Source organism: Podarcis pityusensis, assembly GCF_964106645.2.
Source record: "Podarcis pityusensis genome assembly, chromosome: 4".
Taxonomy (NCBI): domain Eukaryota; kingdom Metazoa; phylum Chordata; class Lepidosauria; order Squamata; family Lacertidae; genus Podarcis; species Podarcis pityusensis.
The window spans coordinates 95,675,477-95,699,597 of record NC_138027.1 but is presented as its reverse complement, the minus strand read 5'-3'; the positions used below and the strand labels follow the sequence as shown (position 1 = coordinate 95,699,597).

At 42.1% G+C, this 24,121-nt stretch overlaps 1 protein-coding gene across 1 annotated transcript in view; it reads right to left on the bottom strand.

Annotated features, from left to right (window-relative positions):
- MYCBP2 (MYC binding protein 2) overlaps positions 1-23,538 on the bottom strand; it is a 138,863-nt gene extending 115,325 nt beyond the window's left edge. Inside the window, exons 1-7 of the mRNA XM_081003345.1 lie at positions 23,037-23,538; positions 10,996-11,071; positions 6,243-6,458; positions 5,965-6,118; positions 3,179-3,375; positions 1,351-1,593; positions 1,030-1,101 (exon numbers count right to left, since the gene is read on the bottom strand). Coding sequence (XP_080859471.1) covers positions 1,030-1,101; positions 1,351-1,593; positions 3,179-3,375; positions 5,965-6,118; positions 6,243-6,458; positions 10,996-11,071; positions 23,037-23,383 — 1,305 coding nt within the window. The 5' untranslated portion in view covers positions 23,384-23,538. The remainder of the gene's footprint in view (positions 1-1,029; positions 1,102-1,350; positions 1,594-3,178; positions 3,376-5,964; positions 6,119-6,242; positions 6,459-10,995; positions 11,072-23,036) is intronic.
- Between the last annotated feature and the right edge of the window lie 583 nt (positions 23,539-24,121).

Below are 24,121 nucleotides of genomic sequence, written 5' to 3'. Positions count from 1 at the left end.
TTTGCAGTTCAGTGCGATACGAAGCAATAGGAAGGTAAACAGAACATTTCTATTTATACATCTATCTGGCTTAGAATGTCTTATTCCCAAGAGTAGATAATAAGCAAAAGAAATGTTTGAAGGAAAATATGCTCAGTGGTCCTTCATATCCCAATAGAAACCTGTTCCTTCCCCCAAAAGATATGGAAAAACATCCAGCAGTATTATGAATTAAGGAGTTGGCCTACAGATCTCATCTTCCACTGTTCCCCATGATCAAACAACAGTTCAACAAAGATACAGTATAGACCATAGAGATAAATGGACAAGAGAATGGAGGTTTTAGTCAAGATATTTGTAACTGGGGAGGGGTGGGCAGTTCAAGATTGCTTCCTGTAACAATTGCAGGATGTTAGACATCTAGTGACATGCTATACAGTCATACCTCGGGTTACGAACGCTGCGGGTTGTGCATTTTCGGGTTGCGGACCACACCAAACCCGGAAATACCAGAACGGGTTACTTCCAGGTTTTGGCGCTCGCGCATGCGCAGAAACACCAAATCGCGTCACACGCACACACAGACGCGGCGCTTCAGGCTGCAAATGCTGTGGGTTGCGAATGTGCCTCCCGCACAGAACACATTCGCAACCCGAGGTATGACTGTACATATTTTCACTATGCTGTAGCAAACATTAGGAACAAGTAGGAAAAGTACATTTTGCCACCCAGTTCAATTGTTGCCAAGCCATGTGCTTTGATACCTTTTATGGCCATTTTAAAAGTGAACTTTGTCCCACCTCAAGTCCTATACAATATTTTTGGGTAAGTATCAAAAATTGAATATATTCCTATTTTACATTAGCCACCATGTATATTTTAAAGTTTAATTTTATATTTTAGAATTATAAGCTCAAATTATATTACTTTCTTTCCATTTACACCAATGGATTTATAATGAATTATACAATGTTTGGTCCAATTTAGCCTACATTATAGCTCATTCAATTTAATATTAATTTCTTGTATTTGATTTCAAATTCCGCCTACCTGAGCATAACCCAACCAAGACTTCTTCTCTCTTCTATTTTTGATGCGAGATGTAGAGTTGTATATATGACCCTGCAATTTAATACAATTGTTGAAGATGCCATCTATAAAGCAGTCATACAAAAAAAGCAACATTTTAAAAACGAGTTGGTAAACTGTGGACAAGTCTTTGTCCGATGCACCTTCATGTCCAGATGTTCAATACATCTGGGCTCCTTTGGGAGGAAGGGCAGGATATAAATTTGATGAAAAAATAGAAATAAGTTTTACTCATTTAAAAACCGATTCATGAAAACTGTTCAAGCTCAAAATGTAAATTACCCTGACTGTCCCACTGTAGCCAGAGCCGATTTTGTACAGTCCATCTTTGCATAATAAATACAAAAAGTAACCATCACTCTGAAGGAGACACTGGTCATCTTCATCTACAGAGATTTCCTTTAAAGACCACTTGTGCATCAGGGCAGCTTTCTTAATCCCATTGCTAAACCAATCTTGGATTTGTATTTTGCCCACCAAAACAGCTTGTACACTCCTCTGGAGGGAATTCAATATAGTTGGCACCTAAACAGGGGGAAAGATAACCACTGTCACTTACTCGAAAACTTTAAATCACCAATCCTAAAAATGGAAAACAACAACATAGCACAGTTACCTGAAAGTTAATACTAAATGATATAGACTCTATGATAGTTCATTCAACACCTAACCTACCTTATGGAAATGGATTTTGCCTAGCATCAGGGAAAGTTGTTCCAAGTGACAACTTGAGTTAGTCTGTAGCATGTACTGCAAATGACTACTTATTTTTCTGCTATAAGCAGTTGTCTTTCATGAGAATGAACACTGGCTTGGATCCAAAGGCTTCTTGTGTGAGCCAAAGGGCACTTCCGCCAAAGGCGGTCTCATCGAATTCTTCCAATTTCCCTAACCTGCTTCAGTCCCCCATACCCCTTCTATATAGTCCCTCAGTGGCTCGTGTGGGAAGGATTCAAGGGGTTGGAGTGAAGCCAGGAAACCCCCACTGAATGAGCAGACACTGTTCACTCTTCTCTGGATCTAACCCATAAGACACATACACGTTATTCCTCCCTTTCACAAAACTATTTACATTCAAATCTTCAATGTGTTTCACTTGAAAGTTCCACAGAGTTTGAGGGTAATTTCATTCTTGTTACCGTAATTATGCTTAAGGTCAAGGAGAGGTGCCTAGCTGGAAAATAGAGGTATTTATCTTATGGTGCTCTTTAGTAGTTGTATAAGAAACAAAAATGCAAGTTCTCAGAAACCTTTACAATCTGAAAGCTTCAAAGAGCAGCTCCAGATTTTATAAGCAGAAGTGAGAAAGAGATGCACACGTAAATGGCACTTCTGCTTTTTCTGATAACTAAATAAGGAATACATAATGGGAGATAGGCACAAGCTTCAGGTGGGTCACAGCCTAAACCTCCCGCTTATGTAATTTCTCCTGTGGCTGTAACAAGAAAAGGGTAAAAGCAAAAGCACAAAACATCTACTAGTGAGCATTTCTCACCGTGCCTAAGGTTGCTCTGAGAATCTCAGGAATGTGGGTTTCCAGAAAACAAAAGCCTGAAATGGCGAGGTCAAACAAGGAAGCAAATACTTAGAAGCCCATATTTATTACAGCTGGGATCCAAAGGGATGCTCAGTCAGAGGTTTTTTATTTTTTCCCTTTGAGTGGCAGACCCACCATTCCACAAGCCACTTTCCAAACCTTGGTTTGCTTTCGAAAAACAGAAGTACAAAGCTTCCTTGGACAACTGGAACCAATTGTGTTTTTCTTTGGATCCAGTGCAATGCATTTCAACTAAAGACTTATATTACAATTCCTCAAGGAAAGGTTTCAGGTATTTTACTCCAAACACATTTCAGAATAACATGACAAATACTTGTCAAACATACGGCATGTGCTGCATCCATGAAAAGGGCAAGCTCTATTAGGCCAATTGCAGTGAACTCCAAACTACTACCACCTGTGGCCTCTTGTCTCAAGATATTTCTAATGCAATCCTTAGCACTCAAGTTGGCCATCTCTGATTTGGGAAACATCAAGCAATTTATTGGGATCAGAGACAGATACAGATGCATGCCATCAGCCAACACAATAATCCAAATTTTGATCAAAGACCTGGATAGTTTGACAAGCGTGGCTCCCATTGTTGGTAAGGATAGCGGAGATTGCCTGAAGCGTTCGTCCCGTTTCTCCCCATGCAGCTACAAGACTGAAGAGGCAAGCGCATGAAAGTGCTGTCAAAGACTGACCAGTACTGTCATTCATTCCAGTACTCCGAACAGTGATTTCTAGAAGAAGCTGGAACAGAGACTCTAAAGATAGAACAAAGAGTTATTTACACAAAAGCAGAGTCATCACAAACGATAACTAATACTGATTCAAGAAGTACTGTTATGATAACCTGCCATTAGTAATCCATGCTCTTGTGAACTCCTGTTTGGTATTGTATGGTGCTATCTTGCTCACAATAATTCAGTCTTAAAGACTCTGCAATGACTGTTCACTACAGGGCCCAATTCAATGTATTAGCAATCATTGATAAAGCCCTGAACAGCTTGGAGACCAAACATCTGCAGGAACACCTCCTCCATTGCAACACAATCCATAAGAGCAACTGGGGGTGGGGTAACATAGTCCCCATTAGGATTTGGGAGGAAGAGACACATAAAAGGGGGCTGACTCTTGTTTTCTGGTGCCCTGACTCTAGAATCATCTTCCCTTAGAGGTACACCTGTCAGCCTCGTTGTTGTCCTTCAGATGTCAATTCAAGATATTTACGGTATATCTTCCCATACTTTTGTAGTTTGGCCATGGGATGTTTAATCCTCAGCAACAATATTTGAATCAGTGTTTTAATGAGTTATTAACATTTCTTTTTAGTAATGTGCTTTTACTGCTTGTGTAATGAATTTTGTACGTTTGTTGCGCATCAACCTACGTTCCTTCGGGGGAAGGGTGATTTAGAAATACAGTTAATAAAATAGACAAGTAAATAAATAAGTAGTGATTAATGCCTTGCAAGATAGGAGCTTTATTGGAAAAGTGAAAGAGGAACAATGCTGATGATTTGCCCTGGATCCTTAAAAAAATTAACACTCCTCACTGAAATTATTTTAAAATAAATTGGAATCCATGCAGCATCAGAAAGAACTCAGATCCTCAACTGTTCAACCCAAAGTCTGGGGAATACTCAGTGGTTAAAGGATATGCAAGACACATAATACAGTGTTCAATGTCACTGACATACATCTATCTGACAAGAGGATTTCTGCCTTTGAAGCAGAACCACTCGGTTCACAGCAGAATGCTTGAAAATAGTCATCCCATCACTCAAAACATGTTGCCTTACTACTTTGGCTGTGGAGAATGAAACTTGCAATACAGTAATACCTCCGCGAACGTCCGCCTTGTCTTGCGTTCATTCCAGTGAACGTCCGTGGCAAACGCGGAAGTACCGGAACGGGTTACTTCCGGGTTTGCAGCTTGCACATGTGCAGAAGCGCTAAATTGTGCTTCGTGCATGCACAGAAGCACAAACCGCTCTGCGTGCGTGTGCAGACACGACACTTTGCCCTGCGTCCTTTTCGGCTAGCGGCCGGGGTTCCGGAACGGATCCCAGCTGCAAAATGAGGTACAACTGTAACAGATACTATAACAAATTTGTTGATATGGCATGTAAGAGTCCATGTTTTATATGTTTCAGCACTTATTTGTGTCCCATGCCCCAAATGAAATAAATAAACATTAGCCCTATTTCTAACATGCAATGAGCACAGAAGGAGCTAGAGAGCGAGAGCGAGAGCGAGAGAGAGAGAGAGAGAGAGAGAGAGAGAGAGAGAGAGAACTGGTTAAAGAAAGGGTGGGAAATTAAAAAAAAATAACTTGCTATTTTTAGAATTTCCCCCAACCCTCCAGAACAGATGCGTGGGGGGGGGGTGTCAGGGGATGGGGAAGAAAGGAAGAAGTTCTGCAGCATTAGCAGAAGCTGGAATAGCTCAGTTGGTAGAGCATAAGACTCTTAACCTCAGGGTTGTGAGTTCAAGTCCCATGCTAGGCAAAAGATTCCTGCATTTGCAGGGGGTTGGAGTAGATGACCCTTGTCGTCCTTTCCAACTCTACAATTCTATTATTCTAAGTCATTCTGCTCACACAATGACTTTGCTGGATTCAACCCAGAAACAATTATCAGTGACCACTACGTGGGTGATGTGGTGTAAAATTGGCTTAAATGCCTTTCTATTGAAGCTGTTCGGCATTAGGTTTTCTCCCTCCACCCCTCCCTCTCCAGCATTAAACACTCATAAAACTAAAATAGTTTTAAAATTGTTTCAAATGTAATGAAGATCACACTGGTCTACTTGTGTATACATGGCAAAGTGAAAAATTTTTAATGCGGTTGCTGAATTATCTTTAAAAGCAGTTGCTCATGACGTTGCAAATCAATTTTTTACACTTCATACAATTAGCAATGTTAAAAATCAGTTTCTGTTAAATTACCCTTATGTTACCCATTTATTCTGCAAATACATTTGGAGAAAATCTTAGCAGAACAAAGGCAATACGACTGCCAGCAGAAAACTCTGAAAACATTCATAATCACGCAGGACTACACTGATGTTGTAATCTCCTTATACGATTCTAAATCCTTTTACCTGTTGTTTCTTTTTTCTCTTTAGCTGTTATTCTTACTTGTATTTTTAATTGTTTGCACTGGGCTATAAGCAGCTTTGATCATTTCAAGGAAAGGAAGGGTAAAAAATATTTCAAATAAAAGAACTAAATAAATACTCCCTGTGAGCTACCAGACATACATCCCATAAATTGTGATTTAAAGATTTATCAATATTTCCCTGTTACTGTTTTGTTTGAAAAATTAGAAGTTAAATTGCAGGAAACATTACCTAGAACTTCAGGAGGTTCTGACTGGAGGCCTTCTGGTTGCTGGCCTTGAAGAACATTCAGAAGGGCCTGCAGACTTCTCAAACAGAGAGATGGGTGAGAAAACCTTGTCTCCTTGATAAGTTCAAACACTTCACAGAGTCCAACTTCAATTATCTAAAACACAACACAGTAAGTCCCGTTACAGTGAGATGCTTTGAGTTCTGTACTACAGAACATGTCGAAGACTATTATTATGCCTTTTACATGGGAGCTTGACGTGGTCAGTGGGGTTACTTGCCTTTGGAAGCTTGATAGGCGGCTCCTTAGCCTCCTCCTCTTCCTCACTGTCTGAATCACCACTCTGCACCATGTTTTTTGAAGCCAAGGCTACAGAGGTCTCCCTTTTTTGCCACTCCAGAACACAATGCCGCACATTGCAGTAGACGTTGAAAGCTGAAGGGTTGCTGTGAAGCTTGATGTCTGGTATGGTTACCATACTATCCAGGTTTTCACTCTGATTAAAAAAAGAAAGACGTTTTCTTGCAGTCAACAGGTCAGCAAAATCTTCATGTTGTATTAGAGAGGCATTCATCAAAACCACATTCTTTTGACAAGTCCCCTATATTTGCTAAAGGGGTAGAGAGTTATCCTTTTTACTCAAAGGAAAGCAAAATAAAAGGAGAGAACGAGGATGATTCATTTAAAAACTGAGAATCACAATGGGAAAGCCCAGCCAGATGGGTGGGGTATAAATAAATTGTTGTTGTTGTTGTTGTACCAAAATCATGAACGTAAATGGGGGATTTCTTAATCAAATATTGTTGCACTATATCTTCTCGTGGTAGAAGCATGAGACAAATCACAATTGAGAGAACTTTTCTTCCTTCTTATTTAGCCTCCCTGCAGGAATTACCTATAAATTAACTGATGCAAGGATGCCAAGCTGTAACACAGTATGAGTTCACTCATTAAGCGGATTTCACAGCTGATTTCTCCAGGGGCATGGCACCAAAAAGACTTGTGTCAAACAGCTGCAGCAGTTTTTAATTAAGGACAGAAAGGATGCCCACCTGCTATTGCAGCCCACAGTATCCCCTTCCCCATCACCTCCCACTGCTGTCATGGAGTTTGCAACTGGTAAAGGTGCATTGTCTTCAAATAGCAAAAGGTTTCACACGTTACAATATTTGCCGCAGCTAAAGTGATGGTACAGGTGCTGTTTGCTGCAGTAAATGTATGAAGGGTACATGAAGGGCAGGTGCAGATCCTAAATACTCTGAGGCATGTGCCAAGGAGCACCACTTGGCTGCCACTTCCTGGCATGCATCCACTGTAAGCATCGGATGAGTGGCTACCCTTCGTATCTTAACATGTTGCTTTTTTCTGGAAAAATACTGAGCCAGTGTAACATACAGTGGTTACAGATGCTTCAGGTTACAGACTCCGCTAGTCCAGAAATAGTACCTCGGGTTAAGAACTTTGTTCAGGATGAGAACAGAAATTGTGCTCCGGCAGCGCAGCGGCAGCGGGAAGCCCCATTAGCTAAAGTGGAGCTTCAGGTTAAGAACAGTTTCAGGTTAAGAACGGACCTCCAGAACTAATTAGGTACTTAATCAGAGGTACCCCTGCAGTGGCAAAGAGGCTGAGCTACAAATTCGGAAGTCCTTGGTTCCAATCTCACTTTTGCCATGACCCTTGGCAAGGAGAGTGCAGGGACGGGTAGGTCAGAGTAGAGAGCTGTGATTTTTCTGGTCCCCACCCTGGGGCCAACCTGACCAACCCCAGCGTATGTTCCTGATAGGAAGGAGAAGAATCAAGAGAAAGAGAAGAGGCATCCAAGTCTCCCTGTGCCTTGTCCATCAATGGTACCAAAAAGTATCATTAATCTATCCCAGCACTCAGAAGACCTGCTGTCTAGGGGTAAGGTGGGGGGAATGCCCTGGAAGAATGCAGGTATTGATAGTAAAGAGCCATGTGACAATAAATGCATGTTTCACTCTCTCAGGAATATGGCTTAGCAATACAGATAAATACAGTGGTACCTCGGGTTAAGTACTTAATTCGTTCCGGAGGTCCGTTCTTAAGCTGAAACTGTTCTTAACCTGAAGCACCACTTTAGCTAATGGGGCCTCCCACTGCTGCCGCGCCACCGGAGCACGATTTCTGTTCTCATCCTGAAGCAAAGTTCTTAACCTGAAGCACTATTTCTGGGTTAGCGGAGTCTGTAAGCTGAAGCGTATGTAACCCGAGGTACCACTGTACAATCATTACAAGCAATGGTCAAAAGGGTGAACCTTTCCAAATACTTTTTCAAACAAAATTGGGGGGGGGGGGGGGAGACACATGCAATGATGAAACAGAGCAGCAAAGCTTTTAAGCTCTGGAAAAGGCTATTCTATTTTAATTTAGGTATATGGTTTTCAGAGGAAGGGGAGACCATGGAATTTACATCAGAACACCTTTACAGTATACTATTACCGAACTCACTGAAGTTTTCATTGTTGGGGTACATTTGATTTTACCACTACACTCCACACAGCCTGAAGTGACAACAAGAAAAATATCTGTTCTACTTGCAAATGTTTGACTGCAACAACTCCCATTCATGGTTTTGTAACCTGAATTCTAGTCTAATATACTTTTTGCACTTGATAATTGTTTGAAGGTTTAGCTGGTACAGATTATAGCAACAAGTCTCTTAGTGGAGGAGGAAGTAAAGGTAAAGGTAAAGGTACCCCTGTCCGTACGGGCCAGTCGTGTCCGAGGCCGGGAGCCAGCGCTGTCCGAAGACACTTCCGGGTCACGTGGCCAGCGTGACGAAGCTGCTCTGGCGAGCCAGCACCAGCGCAGCGCACGGAAACACCGTTTCCTTCCCGCTATAAAGTGGTACCTATTTATCTACTTGCACTTAAGAGTGCTTTTGAACTGCTAGGTGGGCAGGAGCTGGGACCGAACGACGGGAGCTCACCCCGCCGCGGGGATTCGAACCGCCGACCATGCGATCGGCAAGTCCTAGGCACTGAGGTTTTACCCACAGCGCCACCCGCGTCCCGGAGGAGGAAGACAGATAGCAAATTACAGTAGTGCTGGGCACAGCTAAAGGTGGCAATATTAATCTATAATTTAAAAATCCTAAGAAGCTTAGACTTTAAAGACACCTCCTCTAAAATTCCATCACAAGTCTTCAGTTAAATGAAGCCTTGATATTCTCTGTTTGCTAATTTCATCCCATCATGTCACAAAAAGAGGAGTCCTGGGTTGCTGCCCCAGAATTACAAACTCCCTTTCCTTAAAGGCTTTTCAAGGCCTAAGCTTGCACATTTTTCAGCAGGATGTTGGGAACAGATAGATTCTGAGCATTTGTTCATTTTAAGATGCTAAATAAATATCATATAGCTACAATTTTTCAGCTGACTACATCCAACAGTATCCCTGAAGAAGCTTCTATCAGCATAATGGAGAGAAAGAAAGATTTACTGATTCCCCATCTCCAATGCAGCCTCTCTCCCCACCTCACATGCTGTTCCAAAGGTCTGCCTGACCCTCTGGAGCAGATTGAGAGGGCACAGGCTGCTGCTGGTGAGAGGGGGAATCAGCCAAAGTTACCTTCCTCTGTTATCCACTGACGGAAACCTGTGCTGGGGATGGTCAATATATCTTTTAAAACCAACACACTAGCACAAATTTTAGCATGAGGATACATGCCTTTTCGGGATGCGGGTGGCACTGTGGGTTAAACCACCAGAGCCTAGGGCTTGCTGATCAGAAGGTCGGCGGTTCGAATCTCCATGACAGGGTGAGCTCCCGTTTTTCAGTCCCCGCTCCTGCCAACCTAGCAGTTTGAAAGCACAGCAAAGTGCAAGTAGATAAACAGGTACCACTCTGGTGGGAAGGTAAACAGCGTTTCCGTGCACTGCTCTGGTTCGCCAGAAGTGGCTTAGTCATGCTGGCCACATGACCCGGAAAAACTGTCTGCGGACAAACGTCGGCTCCCTCGGCCAGTAAAGCGAGATGAGCGCTGCAACCCCAGAGTCATCCGCGACTGGACCTAACAGTCAGGGATCCCTTTACCTTTACATGCCTTTTAAAATGCTCATTTCTGAAGTGAAGGTGAAAGCGCAGACTAAAGCTAACTAGACGACACGTGTAAGTCCTTCGCTGTGGCCAGAAACCATACAGAATGAACTTGTGTGCAAACAGATGTGAAATATTTTCTTCTGGTGGCAGCACTTTCTGCCTCATTGGGAACCCCTCTGGAGTGTTCTGTGATGTGTGGTAGCTGTTTGAAAGAGTACAGGTTGCTGCACCTGGACACTGGGAGATGAAACACCTTGTGTGCAAACAGAACACCATAAGCTACACTTTCAACACATTCGTATGTTATCTCCAACAGACACCATTTAGACATAATTGCAAAGACTTCCTGTTTGAGATTGTTTTAGTGACCAATGTTGAACAAAGGATATCAGAGTGGATGTTTAATCTTGCTGGATTTTGTGAGTTTTAATCACATTATGTCATTTCTTTAAGCATTTATACCCTGCTTTCCACTGCATACATACATCTCAAAGCAGTCTTCAATAAATATACAATATACACATTTTAAAACAGATTAAAACATTAAAAATAAAAACATTAGGACAGTATCACTGTGCAAAGGCCTCCTGAAATAAAACTAGCCTAGTGTATGAAATCTAGCAAGGACAGTGCCTCCCTGTTCTCTACACCACTTTAGGATTTCTGAACATTTTAAAACAGGTCACAAATGACAGAGTGAAATAAAAAGCTAAAAAGAGTAACCTGGAAAAATAAAACAATAAAACCAAGGAACAGAAAACTGCATAATGAAATGCTCAAATCACCCCACTGTTGGGGAATCCTAATAAATGGATTATAACTTAAATATGCCCAGTATTGAACCTCTTGAGTTTCTTCTAGCTATACAGTTAACACAGGTCTCATTTTTCCATTTTATTTAAGTTTACTCCAATTTGCAGTCTTTTATTCCAAGCTGAAATAGTCAATTACAATATGAAAAAAATATGATTTACCTTGTTCCGTGCTCTTATTTTCAATTTACTCTTCTGCTTTCTTTTTAGTTTCTTCTTACTTAAAAGCTTTTTACACCTATATAAAAAACGAACAGTTTTTGTTTTAATTTTTTTAAAACCATAATACACCAGCAAATTAGGTTTACTGTTCAGTCCTCAGAAATGTTCCAATGGATTTTACTTCAACATGTGTGTAAAGGATTGCATCCTACTGCTCCACACAAAGCAGAAACAAAAGCTAAACTGTATCATCAAATGCCATCTTTCAACATCAACATCAGTCTCCAGCAAAGACATCAAACTACAATGGTCCATTTAACATGCAAATTAATCCCACAACATCAAGGTATGAAGTCTTCATCAGGAAACTTGATCCAGAATTTTATTACTCCTTCATTCTATTACAAATGGGGTCAGATGACTGAAAAGATAACTTAAGAGAAAATCTTCAACTATTTATAGGTTCCATTCGCACAGAATATCTGTTTGTGTATTACATAGTAATAGATGTGCTACAATCTATTGTATAATGGATATAAAACACATAAAATTTAATTGGCTTATCTGAGCAACAGAAAACTGATTTCAGTCCAAACAGAAAAGCTGGTATTCATAATTCATTTTTTCATTTGGATCATTTTATGATCTGAATCTCATTCTAGTACGGTGTTAGAAACTTGAGGTATGAAATCTAGGCACTCAATGGCACCTTAAACCTAGGTTAGGTTATGGGCACAACAATGGAATGTCTAGATGCACTTTTTTATAACAAGAATAAAAGCTGAAAATGAATGAACTGCAGCTAAAATATAATGTTCATTTTCCACATTCTCTAGTCCTTCCCCTGCCCACCCCCCTAATATTCTTAAGAAGGTCTCTTCTCCAGTCTTCAGAGAGTAGCTGGAAGTGTGGAATTTTTAAAAAAGATTGATTTCACGATACAGCCAATATCATTGTTTTAAATAACCCAAAACTGAAAAACAAGTCTGCACTTTTTTTGGGGGGGGGGGGACCCTGTAATAACCAATATTATTTTAGATTTTAAGATGAAGTTTGTTTCATTAATTTTTTCTTTTACAGCTTTGGATTGTAGGAAAGTTGTACCCAGTAGCCATTTTCCCCCCACGATGTCCAAAAAACGTAAAATTTTGTTACAAGACATAAGAGACCCATAAATTTCATTCTTTGTTGAGAAAGAGTATTTCTTTGCAATCATTTTCACCAGCAAAAACTTTTGAATGCATCATGCCCTAACGCTGAAAATTTAGGTTTTCTAAACCTAGTTCTTCTACCAAAAAAGCTACATTTACACATTTTTAAGGCGTTTATAGACTCTTTTGAGTGCTGTGTATTTTTTCCTGAAATCCTCATCATGTTATTGATCTCTACGTAAAATTTCAAAGAGATCTGATCATTGGTTATGGAGAAAAAAAATAAAATGCACACAAGGCCGAGGATCTCAAGAGGGACAGAAACACAGATTTCACAAAACTTTGAAGTGCGATAAAATTAAAACCGTTTGAGATAGAGGGAGGAAATTTAACAGGGTTTCTTTCAACTGTAAGGGAAGGGTGTACACCAAGTTTCATCAAAATCCAAGACAATGGGTGGCAAAACCCTTGGTTTTTTGCATTGATTTGATGCGGAATGACCCGTAAGTTTTAAGGTACCCATAAGGTAAATATAAACTAGAGTCCCATGGACTGCAAGAAGATCAAACCTATCCATTCTTAAGGAAATCAGCCCTGAGTGCTCACTGGAAGGACAGATCCTGAAGCTGAGGCTCCAATACTTTGGCCACTTCATGAGAAGAGAAGACTTCTTGGAAAAGACCTTGGTGTTGGGAAAGATTGAGGGCACACAGAGAAGGGGACGACAGAGGACAAGATGGTTGGACAGTGTTCTCGAAGCTACCAGCATGAGTTTGACCAAACTGCAGGAGGCAGTGGAAGACAGGAGTGCCTGGCATGCTCTGGTCCATGGCGTCACGAAGAGTCGGACACGACTAAACGACTAAACAACAACAACAAAACTTAAGACATGCTCATGAAGCTATTTATGGCAGACTTCTCCAACCTACTGCTCTATAACAAGTCCCATCAACTCCAGCCATAAAACCCATGGAGAAATGTTCATGCTGACTGGGGCTGATTAGAGGTTTAGCCCAAATATCTAGAGGGCACCAGGTTGGGGAAGCCTAATTTATGGAATGCAAAATACTTGGGCTAGGTTGTAATAGAAATCAATAGCTCTTTACAATGATCAAGAGATGTAGAAAGAAAGAAATGTTTTATCACTTTTCCTAGCAATGGTCAGCATGGAGAAATGTTATTTTGTTTGTGTCACCCACCATCAGAAGGTTGGCGGTTCGAATCCGTGCGGCTGGGTGAGCGCCTGTTGCTCTGCCCCAGTTTCTGCGAACCTAGCGCTTCAAAAGCACACCAGTGCAAGTAGATAAATAGGTACCACTGCAGCGGGAAGGTAAAAGGCGTTTCCATGCTTTCTGGCTTCTGTCACGCTGAGCCAGAACCAGTTTAGTCATGCTGGCCACATGACCCGGAAAGCTGACTGCAGACAAATGCTGGCTCCCTCAGCCTCAAAGCGAGATGAGCGCCACAACCCCAGTCACCTTTGACTGGACTTAACTGTCCAGGGGTCCTTTACCTTTACCTTACCTTTTTAGATCCCGCAAACAATGAACAAAAGAAGAGAACTATTTAGAAACAATACCATTTTGATATAGCACTGAAGTATTTCAGTTTGCTTATTAAATAGCTAATGGCTATATAAGAAAATAAAGTCTCTGTTACATTTGACTTCATCCAGTACCAGAACTCAGAGTGTCAACCTCCTGTTTTGTTTAAGAATGTAGTTTCTCTATTTACAAAAGATCTAAAAGATAATTTGGTACAGCCATGCAGTTTTAAAGGCTGCTTTATATGAACCAACAATAAAATTGTGAGTAAGGTTTAAAGAAAAAAATGTGTGTAGCTAATTCTGTCAACAGTGAATTAGCAAGTATATGATACTGTGCCTTCCCCCCACTTTGTTTCAGAGAGGTATTTGGCAAGCATACCACTGACTAGCCTTACAGTCTCATACTCCATTACATTATGCAATATTATAAATGGATGCATATAAGTGAATCAAAATAGAAAATGCATACACTAAGTCTAGGCATCCAGTGCCAAAGATTTTCTCAAAGCATGTTCTTGTAGGTTTCCCCAATAACAATAAGCAGGAAGTTAAATAACACAGTCTATTTAAACAACATTCTTATCATTATGGCTGCAATCCAAAATTCATCGACTTAGTAGTAAGTCTTGCTGAACTCAGTGCAACTTTCTCCCAATTAAACATACTTAGGCTCAGCTTGTTAATCTGTTAATAAGTGACTTCTATTATTAGCAGTGCTCTGTCAAATGCAATCTTTAGTTCAATGCATTCAATGTAAAAGCAAGCAAATTTTTAAAAATCCTTCTGGAAATGCAACAAATAACCTCATGTGACATTCAGTGTCACATTAGAGTACTTCTGCTAGCATGACAGAAGTTCCCCCTACTTCTCTTCCCTCTTCAGATCTGCTCCGAGGGGGGGTGTCCCCCCAATGAAAACAGATTTGGGTCCCTCCAAAACTGATTTTGGGGCTGCAGTGGGGAAGTGAAGAAGGGGAAATCCCTTTATGCTAGCTAAAGCTGATTCCACTGGCAGGTGGCTACCATCAGATGTCAGCTCTTGAACTTTAAAGGGGCTTCTAAAAAAACCACTACTGTATCATTCAACGTTCTGTGTCCTCGTCAGGAATGCAGTTTCCAGACATCGTGAAGCCACTGAATAAAATATATTCAGGCTCTTCTTTTAGAATAGGTGAATTGAAATATATACAGTATGGTTGGTGGGTGTGTATTACAGTACTGTAATTTCTTCTCAATTGGCATATTTTCCTCATTTATGAATATGAAATATTTTGTGCATACATGACTGAATGAAATTGTACTGTGTAATAAATATATGTTTTATAACTGTGTTAAATATGAAGAAATCAGTTACTATTTTTTAGTATTAAAGGATTTACTGTATATTTAGCATTACAAATGGTTAAATATTTGTACTACAGTGGTACCTCGGGTTACATACGCTTCGGGTTACAGACGCTTCAGGTTACAGACTCCACTAACCCAGAAATAGTGCTTCAGGTTAAGAACTTTGCTTCAGGATAAGAACAGAAATTGGGCTCCGGCGGTGCGGCTGCAGCAGGAGGCCCCATTAGCTAAAGTGGTGCTTCAGGTTAAGAACAGTCTCAGGTTAAGAACGGACCTCCGGAACGAATTAAGTTCTTAACCCGAGGTACCACTGTATAGGTAAATACCTCAGCTTGAAATGAAACATGAGGCAAAAAGTGTATTTGATTAGGCCTCAGACCTCTGCAAATGTTGCAATGTAGGGGGCCTGGCTGCTAAAAGAAGCCTTGGTTACAGTTGCTAAGGAGGCAACACCTTTGGCAACAACGCTGAAAATTAGTGTATTGTGTATTTATGCCGATTGGGGGCATTAACCTGACTAACAATCAGAACATCGCTCTAGAACAGCCATTCCCAACCAGGTGCCCTCCGAGTGCTTTGGCCTACAATTTCCATCTTCTCCGACCATTGACCATGTTGCCTCTGGCTGATGGAAGTCAAAAATGGCTTAAGTCCAAAATATCTGGAGGGTCCAAAATATCTGGAGAGTACCAGTTCGGGGAAAGGCTGTTCTAAAAGAACTCCTCTTGGTCCTGAAATAAAAGCCAATAGCAAGGGGTCCTTATGGTGGCCACATGTTCCTAGCCAGTATTACATGTATGGCCACTACAGACAAGGGCAACAGAGGAAGACAGAAAGGAAAAAGAAAGGTAGTAAAAGAGGAAAATAAGGCTGTCAAAAGTGGAGGTACAATCTAGCAGGTTCCTGCAAGGAACATCTTGAACAAAACATAGAAGGGGAAGGACCAGAAAACAACAGCTGGAAAAGGCAATAAGAGGGCTTCAGGAAATATATGCTTAAGAAAGCAGAGAGGCTTCAGCAAGTATGTAGCTGGGAAGTGGACCTGGCCCAAGTGAAAACTTCTGTTCAGAAAGGAGTCCTCATTTGCAGCTAAACATTCAACAGACCAGTGAGAAGTGTTTTATTTCTTTGATAGTTTAAAATTGTTTGATGGTCTGATTTTTAATAATTTGGCAAATTAATAAAAATAATTTGGAAAGGGGTGGGGGGAGAGAACTGAGAGAGGACTTCAGTCCAGAAGCCGGGGGGGGGGGGGGAGAGAGAGAGAGGGAAAAAAATTAAGCCCTGGCTTTAAATGGGGGGTTACCTAAACAAGGGTGACTCATTGGTAACTATAACAAGATGTGACATCTCACAATGTTATCCTACAAGCTTTAAACTTGTTCCTTTTAAACATATATTAATGTCTATAATATCCTTTGGTTCATGTTTAAAGTCAAAAGTTGTGGGTCAACCTCATGCTTAAACTATATTAATCAGGCTACTATTAAGAGAGGATGAAAATGAGTGTTTGTTTTAAGATATATGGTGGCAGCAGAAATTTACCAGCAGAGTTAAGTTAAAAGACACCAGTACATATGTTTTTTTCAATGGTTTGTAACAACTATACCAAGCGTAACAAAGGGAACTGCAGGTACCTACACAATACAGCTGTAATCCTACATGTACTTAGAGCCTGAGACTAAATCCTATTTAATTCAATGACATTTACTTCCAATTAAAGATGTTTAGGATTGCAATATTGAGTTATTTATCTTAACTTTTAAAAATAGGTTAAAGGGGCAGGAAAGATATAGCTATCAACATTGTAGTAAATAAAAGGAAGGCTATTATTTGGGCTCAGAAGCCATACTTATCACTCATGAGGAGAGGACCTCCTTTAAAGAAAAGGCTGAGAAAATAAACATCCCTATAAGGAATAGCAACATTTTAAAATATTCAACTACTGTAATTATATTCTTTTATTAAGTTTGAAGTTAATTGCAATTATGCACAGTAAGCCTTGAATTCTGTGTACAGTTGTGGGAGGACAGTCCACTGAATTCAACGGGACTTGCTTGTGAGTAAATATACATAGGATCAAGAGACAAAAGTTACAGTTACTGTACACAAAATTAAACTACCTTGGACACTATTTGTTTTATTTATGGCCTATTCCAGCAAATACATACCTCTGAAAACGTTTAACTAGTCTGTTGAAATGGAAAGGTTTGCATGAACTGAAACCAGCCTTTCAACTCTTTCTCTTGCTAAATCCATTCCTTAATGGTTGGTGTGTATGTGTGTGTTTGAACATTCATTAGTTTATTTCACTTGATGTAAAAGAGGGTGATATATGAGGTAAGTGAAAAGAAAGATGTTTCAGAGGCTGTGTTATACAACAGAGGCCTTGCCATGTGGTTTCTCAAGTCAACAGACTTGCACTGCACCCCAAACTCCTTATTCTGCAACATTTGAAAGCATTTTTGAACTGTAATGTGAAGCCTTAAGAGTGCTGCTTCTCTGGTAAGAGCTGAGCATTACTGGCTTTGAATTGTTACCAAGAAATTTACAGTAGTGTGCTAAACTGTTTTAACTCTTTCATTAATTCATTCTGAAATAAAGTATTTCATTATATTTCCCGCCTCCCATTTCAGGCCTTCAGAAGACAAACTGAAACCCTGTCTCCCCATTTTTCTATTCTGTCCAGTTCCACGTTATGTTCACATTATCTCCAGAGACCGAGAAGCACCAATACCTTTTAAAGCACGCATTCATACATTCTGTGGGTTGTACCCAATAGGCAGAGCAATCCAAATTGTGCGACACTACCAAACCTCTGTCCACAGGCACTCACAGAAGCAGAAGGGGGACAGGCAGATGGAAACAGATCCCTGTACCAATTTCAAAGTTCCTGTGAGCAGAACTCCATTCATGGGATGTTCCACCTCTGGAGCAGAGGAAGAGGCAATCTCCCCCAATTCCCTTTCCCGCTGCAACTACCCCATTAAAACCTACTTGGAAGAGTTGGAAGACCCTCTGGAAACATGTGGGAAAGGCTGCTTGAGTATAGGGGGAATCACCTTTCTACCTTCCTTCAGAAGGAGCCTCTGCTAAATTCTCAGTTCCTTCCGTGAATGGAAGGAGTCCTTCCAGTCACAGAATACTGTGGGTCCAACAGTGACTTCCTTGGTCATAGGTTCACTACCAATGTGTTAAATATTAAATAAAAACTTCTTATTAGTGTATTACAACTGTTACAAGTTTATTTTACATACACAGAAATATGTATATGCTCCATTTTCAATGTGGTTTTTTTTTTAAAAAAAGAACACTATTTTGGACTATTTTCAATAACCAAGATAACTTGTAGGGTTCATATTTAAAATCAATGTGTATAAGTAACTCCAAACTATATTCAATTCAATATTCAGTTGAATGAAAAGTAATAAAACCACAGCTATCAAAACATTGTATTGTTCTAAATAAGGCAAATTAAGAAAGCATCTGAAAGCACCTGGACATTGAGGCTATTTTGTACTGATGCAATGTAATAAGTGTATAGTTAAAGCTATGGTTTTCCCAGTAGTGATGTATGGAAGTGAGAGCTGGACCATAAAGAAGGCTGATCGCCGAAGAATTGATGCTTTTGAATTATGGTGCTGGAGGAGACTCTTGAGAGTCCCATGGACTGCAAGAAGATCAAACCTATCCATTCTTAAGGAAATCAGCCCTGAGTGCTCACTGGAAGGAAAGACCCTGAAGCTGAGGCTCCAATATTTTGGCCACCTCATGAGAAGAGAAGACTCCCTGGAAAAGACCCTGATGTTGGGAAAGATGGAGGCCACAAGGAGAAGGGGACGACTGAGGATGAGATGGTTGGACAGTGTTCTCGAAGCTACCAACATGAGTTTGACCAAACTGCGGGAGGCAGTGGAAGACAGGAGTGCCTGGCGTGCTCTGGTCCATGGGGTCACGAAGAGTCGGACACGACTAAACGACTAAATGACAAAAACAATGTAATAAGTAAGCTAATGTTTGGATACAAGTTTTATTACTGCCAGGCCATCGGAACCTGGGCTTGTGGTTTGTTTGGGAAGCAAGAAACCATGTGTCCAGGTTCAGACGACACAACAAACCAAGGGTTATGTTTGTTGCTTCCAGTGATGGCAGGAGCAAGGGAGAAGTGAAGAGGAAACTTTTGAGCAGTATGCACGGCCACACTGCTCATTCACATGGCATCAAATCAGAATACTGTGTCATTCCCATGTCTGTATCTTAGATATCGTATGGATGCAAAGAATATGACTGTCCAACCCCTAAAAATGAAGAAAAAAAAATTGATCCCACCAGGGAAAGCTTCTAGCCATTCATTTGCATATTTGCCAAGTGAAAGAAAAAGCAATGTTACTTTCAAAAACTTTAGTGGATTCTACTGTATTGTTTCATATAAGGGAATGCAGTACACTTGCGCCAGGCAGATGGAACCAACTGTGGTTTTTCAGTGGGTATCCCTTGCATGTTCCCATGTGTTTACAAACATCCAATTCCCCTTAATGCTTCAGAATGTTCACCAAGAGCACACAATGTACATGAAGCAAACATGTTTTCCACATAAACTGTAAATTGGTCCTGATACTGTGAGGTCAGAGAAAGAATGCAGGTCCAGCTAGCACAGAAGGAACTGCACACATTACATTTAATATTTATTATCACCATCCAAAGAGGGGCATCACAGGCAATACTGAAAGTTCAATAAACAATGCCAGAAAGAAAATCTAAGAAATTCTATTTACCAGTTCTATCACCTTGGCACTAGGAATTAAGTTCAGACCTTGAAAACAGGCAAGTTGTCACCTTGGGCTTTGCTACTTACTTCCCTTGCCAACAATGGCTACTGGTTTTTTTTCTTGGTCCCAAAAAGATGGGACACTGCATCCAAACCTATTGGATGACACAATATAACTTGGTGCACATCTCCCTGAGGAATTATCACACACTGAACAATCCTACTATTTATTTATTTAGAGCTTCTGCAAACTTCACATTCTCAGCACTTGGATGTCTGACTTGCCTGGCTCCAGCAAATAATGAGTAATCAAAATCTAAGGGCAAATGTGAACCTGCAACTCTTTATCCAGAAGCATGCAGCTTGCTGAAGGAGTATCAGGAGGAGGAATGAAATGGCATCTTCTGTTTTAAATGAGAGCTTTTCCATGGGAAGAAGTATTTCTATTCCAGAATCCTCAGATTTAATAAGTGATTGAAGAGTACTTCAGACCATCAGTAAGCACTCTAAAACAGCCTAATTTTTTTTAAATCAAATTCTCAAGGTCTAGGAGAAAGCACATAGAATTAATAAAACATATAGTATAAACCTATGCAGAGTTAGGCTCAGGACAACAGTCAGTCTGATTTGGTAGTCTCCACTACTCAATCCAGAATAATTTGTGATTTAAAAAAACAACTGACCTGGGGGAGGGGAATGGGCGGCCTGGACACTTCTTTCCCTTAACCTGGATAGGTCAATTCATCAGTCCAAAAAGCATTTAAGCATATTTGGTTATACTGTTATAGCATATCTAACCAGCATGTGACACTGGACTGTATCTGACTGTCATATTCCAAACAGAGCCACTAAAATCAATTGGTCTACCGTGGCTTAGTCAGATGCAACCCACTGAATTCAGTGATAAGCCCAATTGATTCCACATAAAAAAGGACTGCTTTTGAATATGTTTTCAACCCTAGGAAAAGCCATGTCACTATTCTTGGAATTAATAAAGAACTTCTCCCTGTACAGATGATTACCAGACCTCAGTGATTCTGCCAGGTGTTAAGTGTTTCAGCATCCCTTTAAAATCAAGGTTATTTAAATAAGAATACATAACTATCAGTTTCTTCCTACATCAACAACTATGTGCATATGTAAAAGATCAGCAACTCATTCTTTCCTTTCCTGATTCCATCTTCACCCAGTCCAGACTTTAGCTATAATTGACAACAGTAACTTTCCATTCTTATGATATAACAAAATCAAACTTCTTCTTTTGCTGACAATGAGTTGTCACATTCATTTCCATATTGTTTGCATCCATTCCTTGTTATTGAGTCAAAATGTATATTGTAAGCTATTCAGGAAAAAAAACTTGAGTTTTTATTTTTGCTTACTTTACTTTTTAGAGTGCATTTATAGGAGTAGGAACCCAATGCTGCGCCTGAAAACATTAGAGTCTATCTCACCACCTAGTCAAACACCACATTTGGCGGGGCAGCAAATAGGGAGTAAGATTACCAACTCCTAGCTTGCCTTCCTGTTGTTAGATTACCAACAATACAAACCAATTTCCTTTTATAACCAACACATGGCAACAGGTAAGTATGATTTCAAGAGTTCTAAATATTCAATGCCAATAATATACAGGGCAATCCAAACCTCCTATCTGCCATACTAGAGGGCTTTTGGATGGGGCAGAGATGCTCCACTTCCAACCTCCTTTGGCACCCCAAAGCACCTGCCCAGGTGGTGGGAGAAGCTATCACTTGTGATATCTCTGCCAGCAGTTATCAATGGAAATTCCCAATACTGGGCATTTCAGGGGGAGTGGCTACACCACCACCTGATTCCATCACATCCTGGCAGGAGCAAGCTGGTGGTAGCTACACTATCAATCACCACCACTGCTAGTCAGGGGTTAAGATAGCCATTATTGCAATCTAATTTATTACCCTAAAATAAGTAGTCTATCATCCAACTTTTGACTGCTCTGGAAAATACTACATCTCCACACTAACAAAGAGGCAACCTATTCCTCGCTGACAGATTCTTGTAGGTAATATTCCTGTGCACTCTGCATAAATAGTATATTTACTCCAATTACTTGGTAGTTGCCTACTCCACAGCCTGTCAGTAGGGATTAATTCTAAAGCAACGTCTTTCCTCCAGAGAAAACTGGTGAAAAAATGTTATGTCAATTCAAAATCCATATGGATTTTGCAAATCCGTGTTCTGGAAACCACAGCTTGTTCTTCCCTGCCAAAATCTAACTGGATTTTACATTCTACTTATTTTTCCCCCACATGGAGTCCTTGACAGGTATTTCTACACAGATGGAAAAGAATAATACTGGAACAGGCCCAAGTTCTCAAGATTTGACTTGCAGACAAATCTGTATCATCTTGCTCAATGACAGATGCTAATTCTCCTTAGCCCCAGTTCTCTTTACCTCTGCCCACTAGTTTTGATACATTTAGCAAACACAGATTAAGGAGGGGCAACATCTTGGGGTGGAGGACCAATGGCAGTAGCAAAACTACTTTGATGCCCAACACAAAATAGAGGTACTGCCCAAACAAGAGGGCACACTCTGCTTACTTAGCCACCTGGATTTTTAAAAATATCTAACATACAGCCTCATCGCTGAATCACCAGCAGTGTGTGGGCCTTCCTGAGAAGAGACAGAGTTCCCTGTTCCAAATATTTTGTGGCAGTTACCACTTAGATGATGAGCCGAGATGGCACACAGACTCCTTTTTCCCTGACGAGATGCCTACAGATTGAACAGGATTTGCCACGGCACTAAAACGCCACCTTCCTTAAGCTGCGATTCTAAGCACAGAGACACTTGCCTGACCCAGTAAAGCCCCCTGGAACTTACTTCTGAGTAAGCAGGCATAGATTTGCACCTTGTCAGGACCAAAGTCCACTATGGGAACGGCTGAGCTACCCATTCAAATCCTGCGGCAGGAGGGAGCTGGTGCTCGTGTGGAAGACCGCCGTGTGCTTGTGCACCCATTAGCCTATGAGGTGAGTGTGGATGTGTGTGCGCGTGTCTAGGCAATAAGGTATTGTCCTGCCTTTTCAGAACTGCAGTGCCAGAGGGCGATCTCGTATATCTGCCCGGGGAAGATCATCCAGGAGCTGCCTGCACGGGTCCCACCACCCGGGGTGGCGGGTCGCGTGTGTGCGCGCATCTCAGCGCCCGCTTCCGCGTCGCCTCCGCCGTTGTTGTCATTTACCTGGCGCCCGGGTGTCCGGCCTGCTCCCTCTCGCTCAGCGCCGCCGCCGTGTAAATCCTCCGGTAGCGCTCGGCCAGGGCCCGGCCCGACAGAAGCAGCTGGTAGCGGCCCCGGCAGCCGCCGCCGCCGCCGCCTCCTGCTCCTCCGCCTCCGCCGGGAGGAGAAGGCAGCCCCGAGGATGTCATGGTCGGCGGAGGCAGCAGGAGCAGCGCCCCGAAGCCCGCCGCGCTCTCGCCGGGGCCCATGGCCACGCACGGCTCGCCGGTGCCGCTGGGGAAGAGGAAGAAGCCCGGGCCGGGCTCGGATCCGGCGGCGGCGGCAGAGGAGGAGGCGGCGGCCCCGCTCATCGCTCTCCCCTCCCCGCCCCTGCGCGCTCCGCCCCCGCGGCCGGCCGGGAAGGAAGGAAGGCAGGCGCCCGCTCCTCCTCTTTCCCCTCAGCGCCTCAGCGGCCCGGCCAGAGCCAAGCGCGGCGCCGCAGCCAACAGACACACAACCAGGCCGCCCGGCCGGCAGCGCCTGACTGAGGAGAGCTGACTGACAGGCCCGCAGCTCCTCCCCCTTTTGGCGCGAGCGCGCCGAGAGCGGAGGGAGGGAAGGCGGGGCCGCGGGGGAGAGAGCGAGAGGGGAAGAAAGGGGCGGGGTGCGCGCGCGCGCGTGTGTGTATGTCTGTGAGGAAAAGCGAAGCCGGCGTAGGGCGAGGCCGGGCGACGCAAGGGCGCGCGCGCGCTCTTCTTTCTTCGCGGGCCGCTTCCTCCCTCTCTATGGTACTTCCCACGGTAGCGCGTCTCTTTCCGACTGTCAAAACGCTGACATTTTGGTCCGGACTGCGCCTGCGCGACGTCTCCCTTTTTTGGGGGGGGGAATGTCTTGCCCCACCCGCTTTTTATTTCCGCCCCCCCTCCACACACACACATATATCTGTAGGTACTGAGAGTCCATGTGCGCATGTCTGTTGCGGTTGAGGAGGGAGCCGTGTGTTTCTCTCAGGGGGTGTCGCTCGCTCTGGGTTGTTGTTCTTATTTCTCTACCTCCCCCCCCACACCCTCTTTCTCTTGTATCTGCTTCCCGAGAGCGCGTGGAGATGA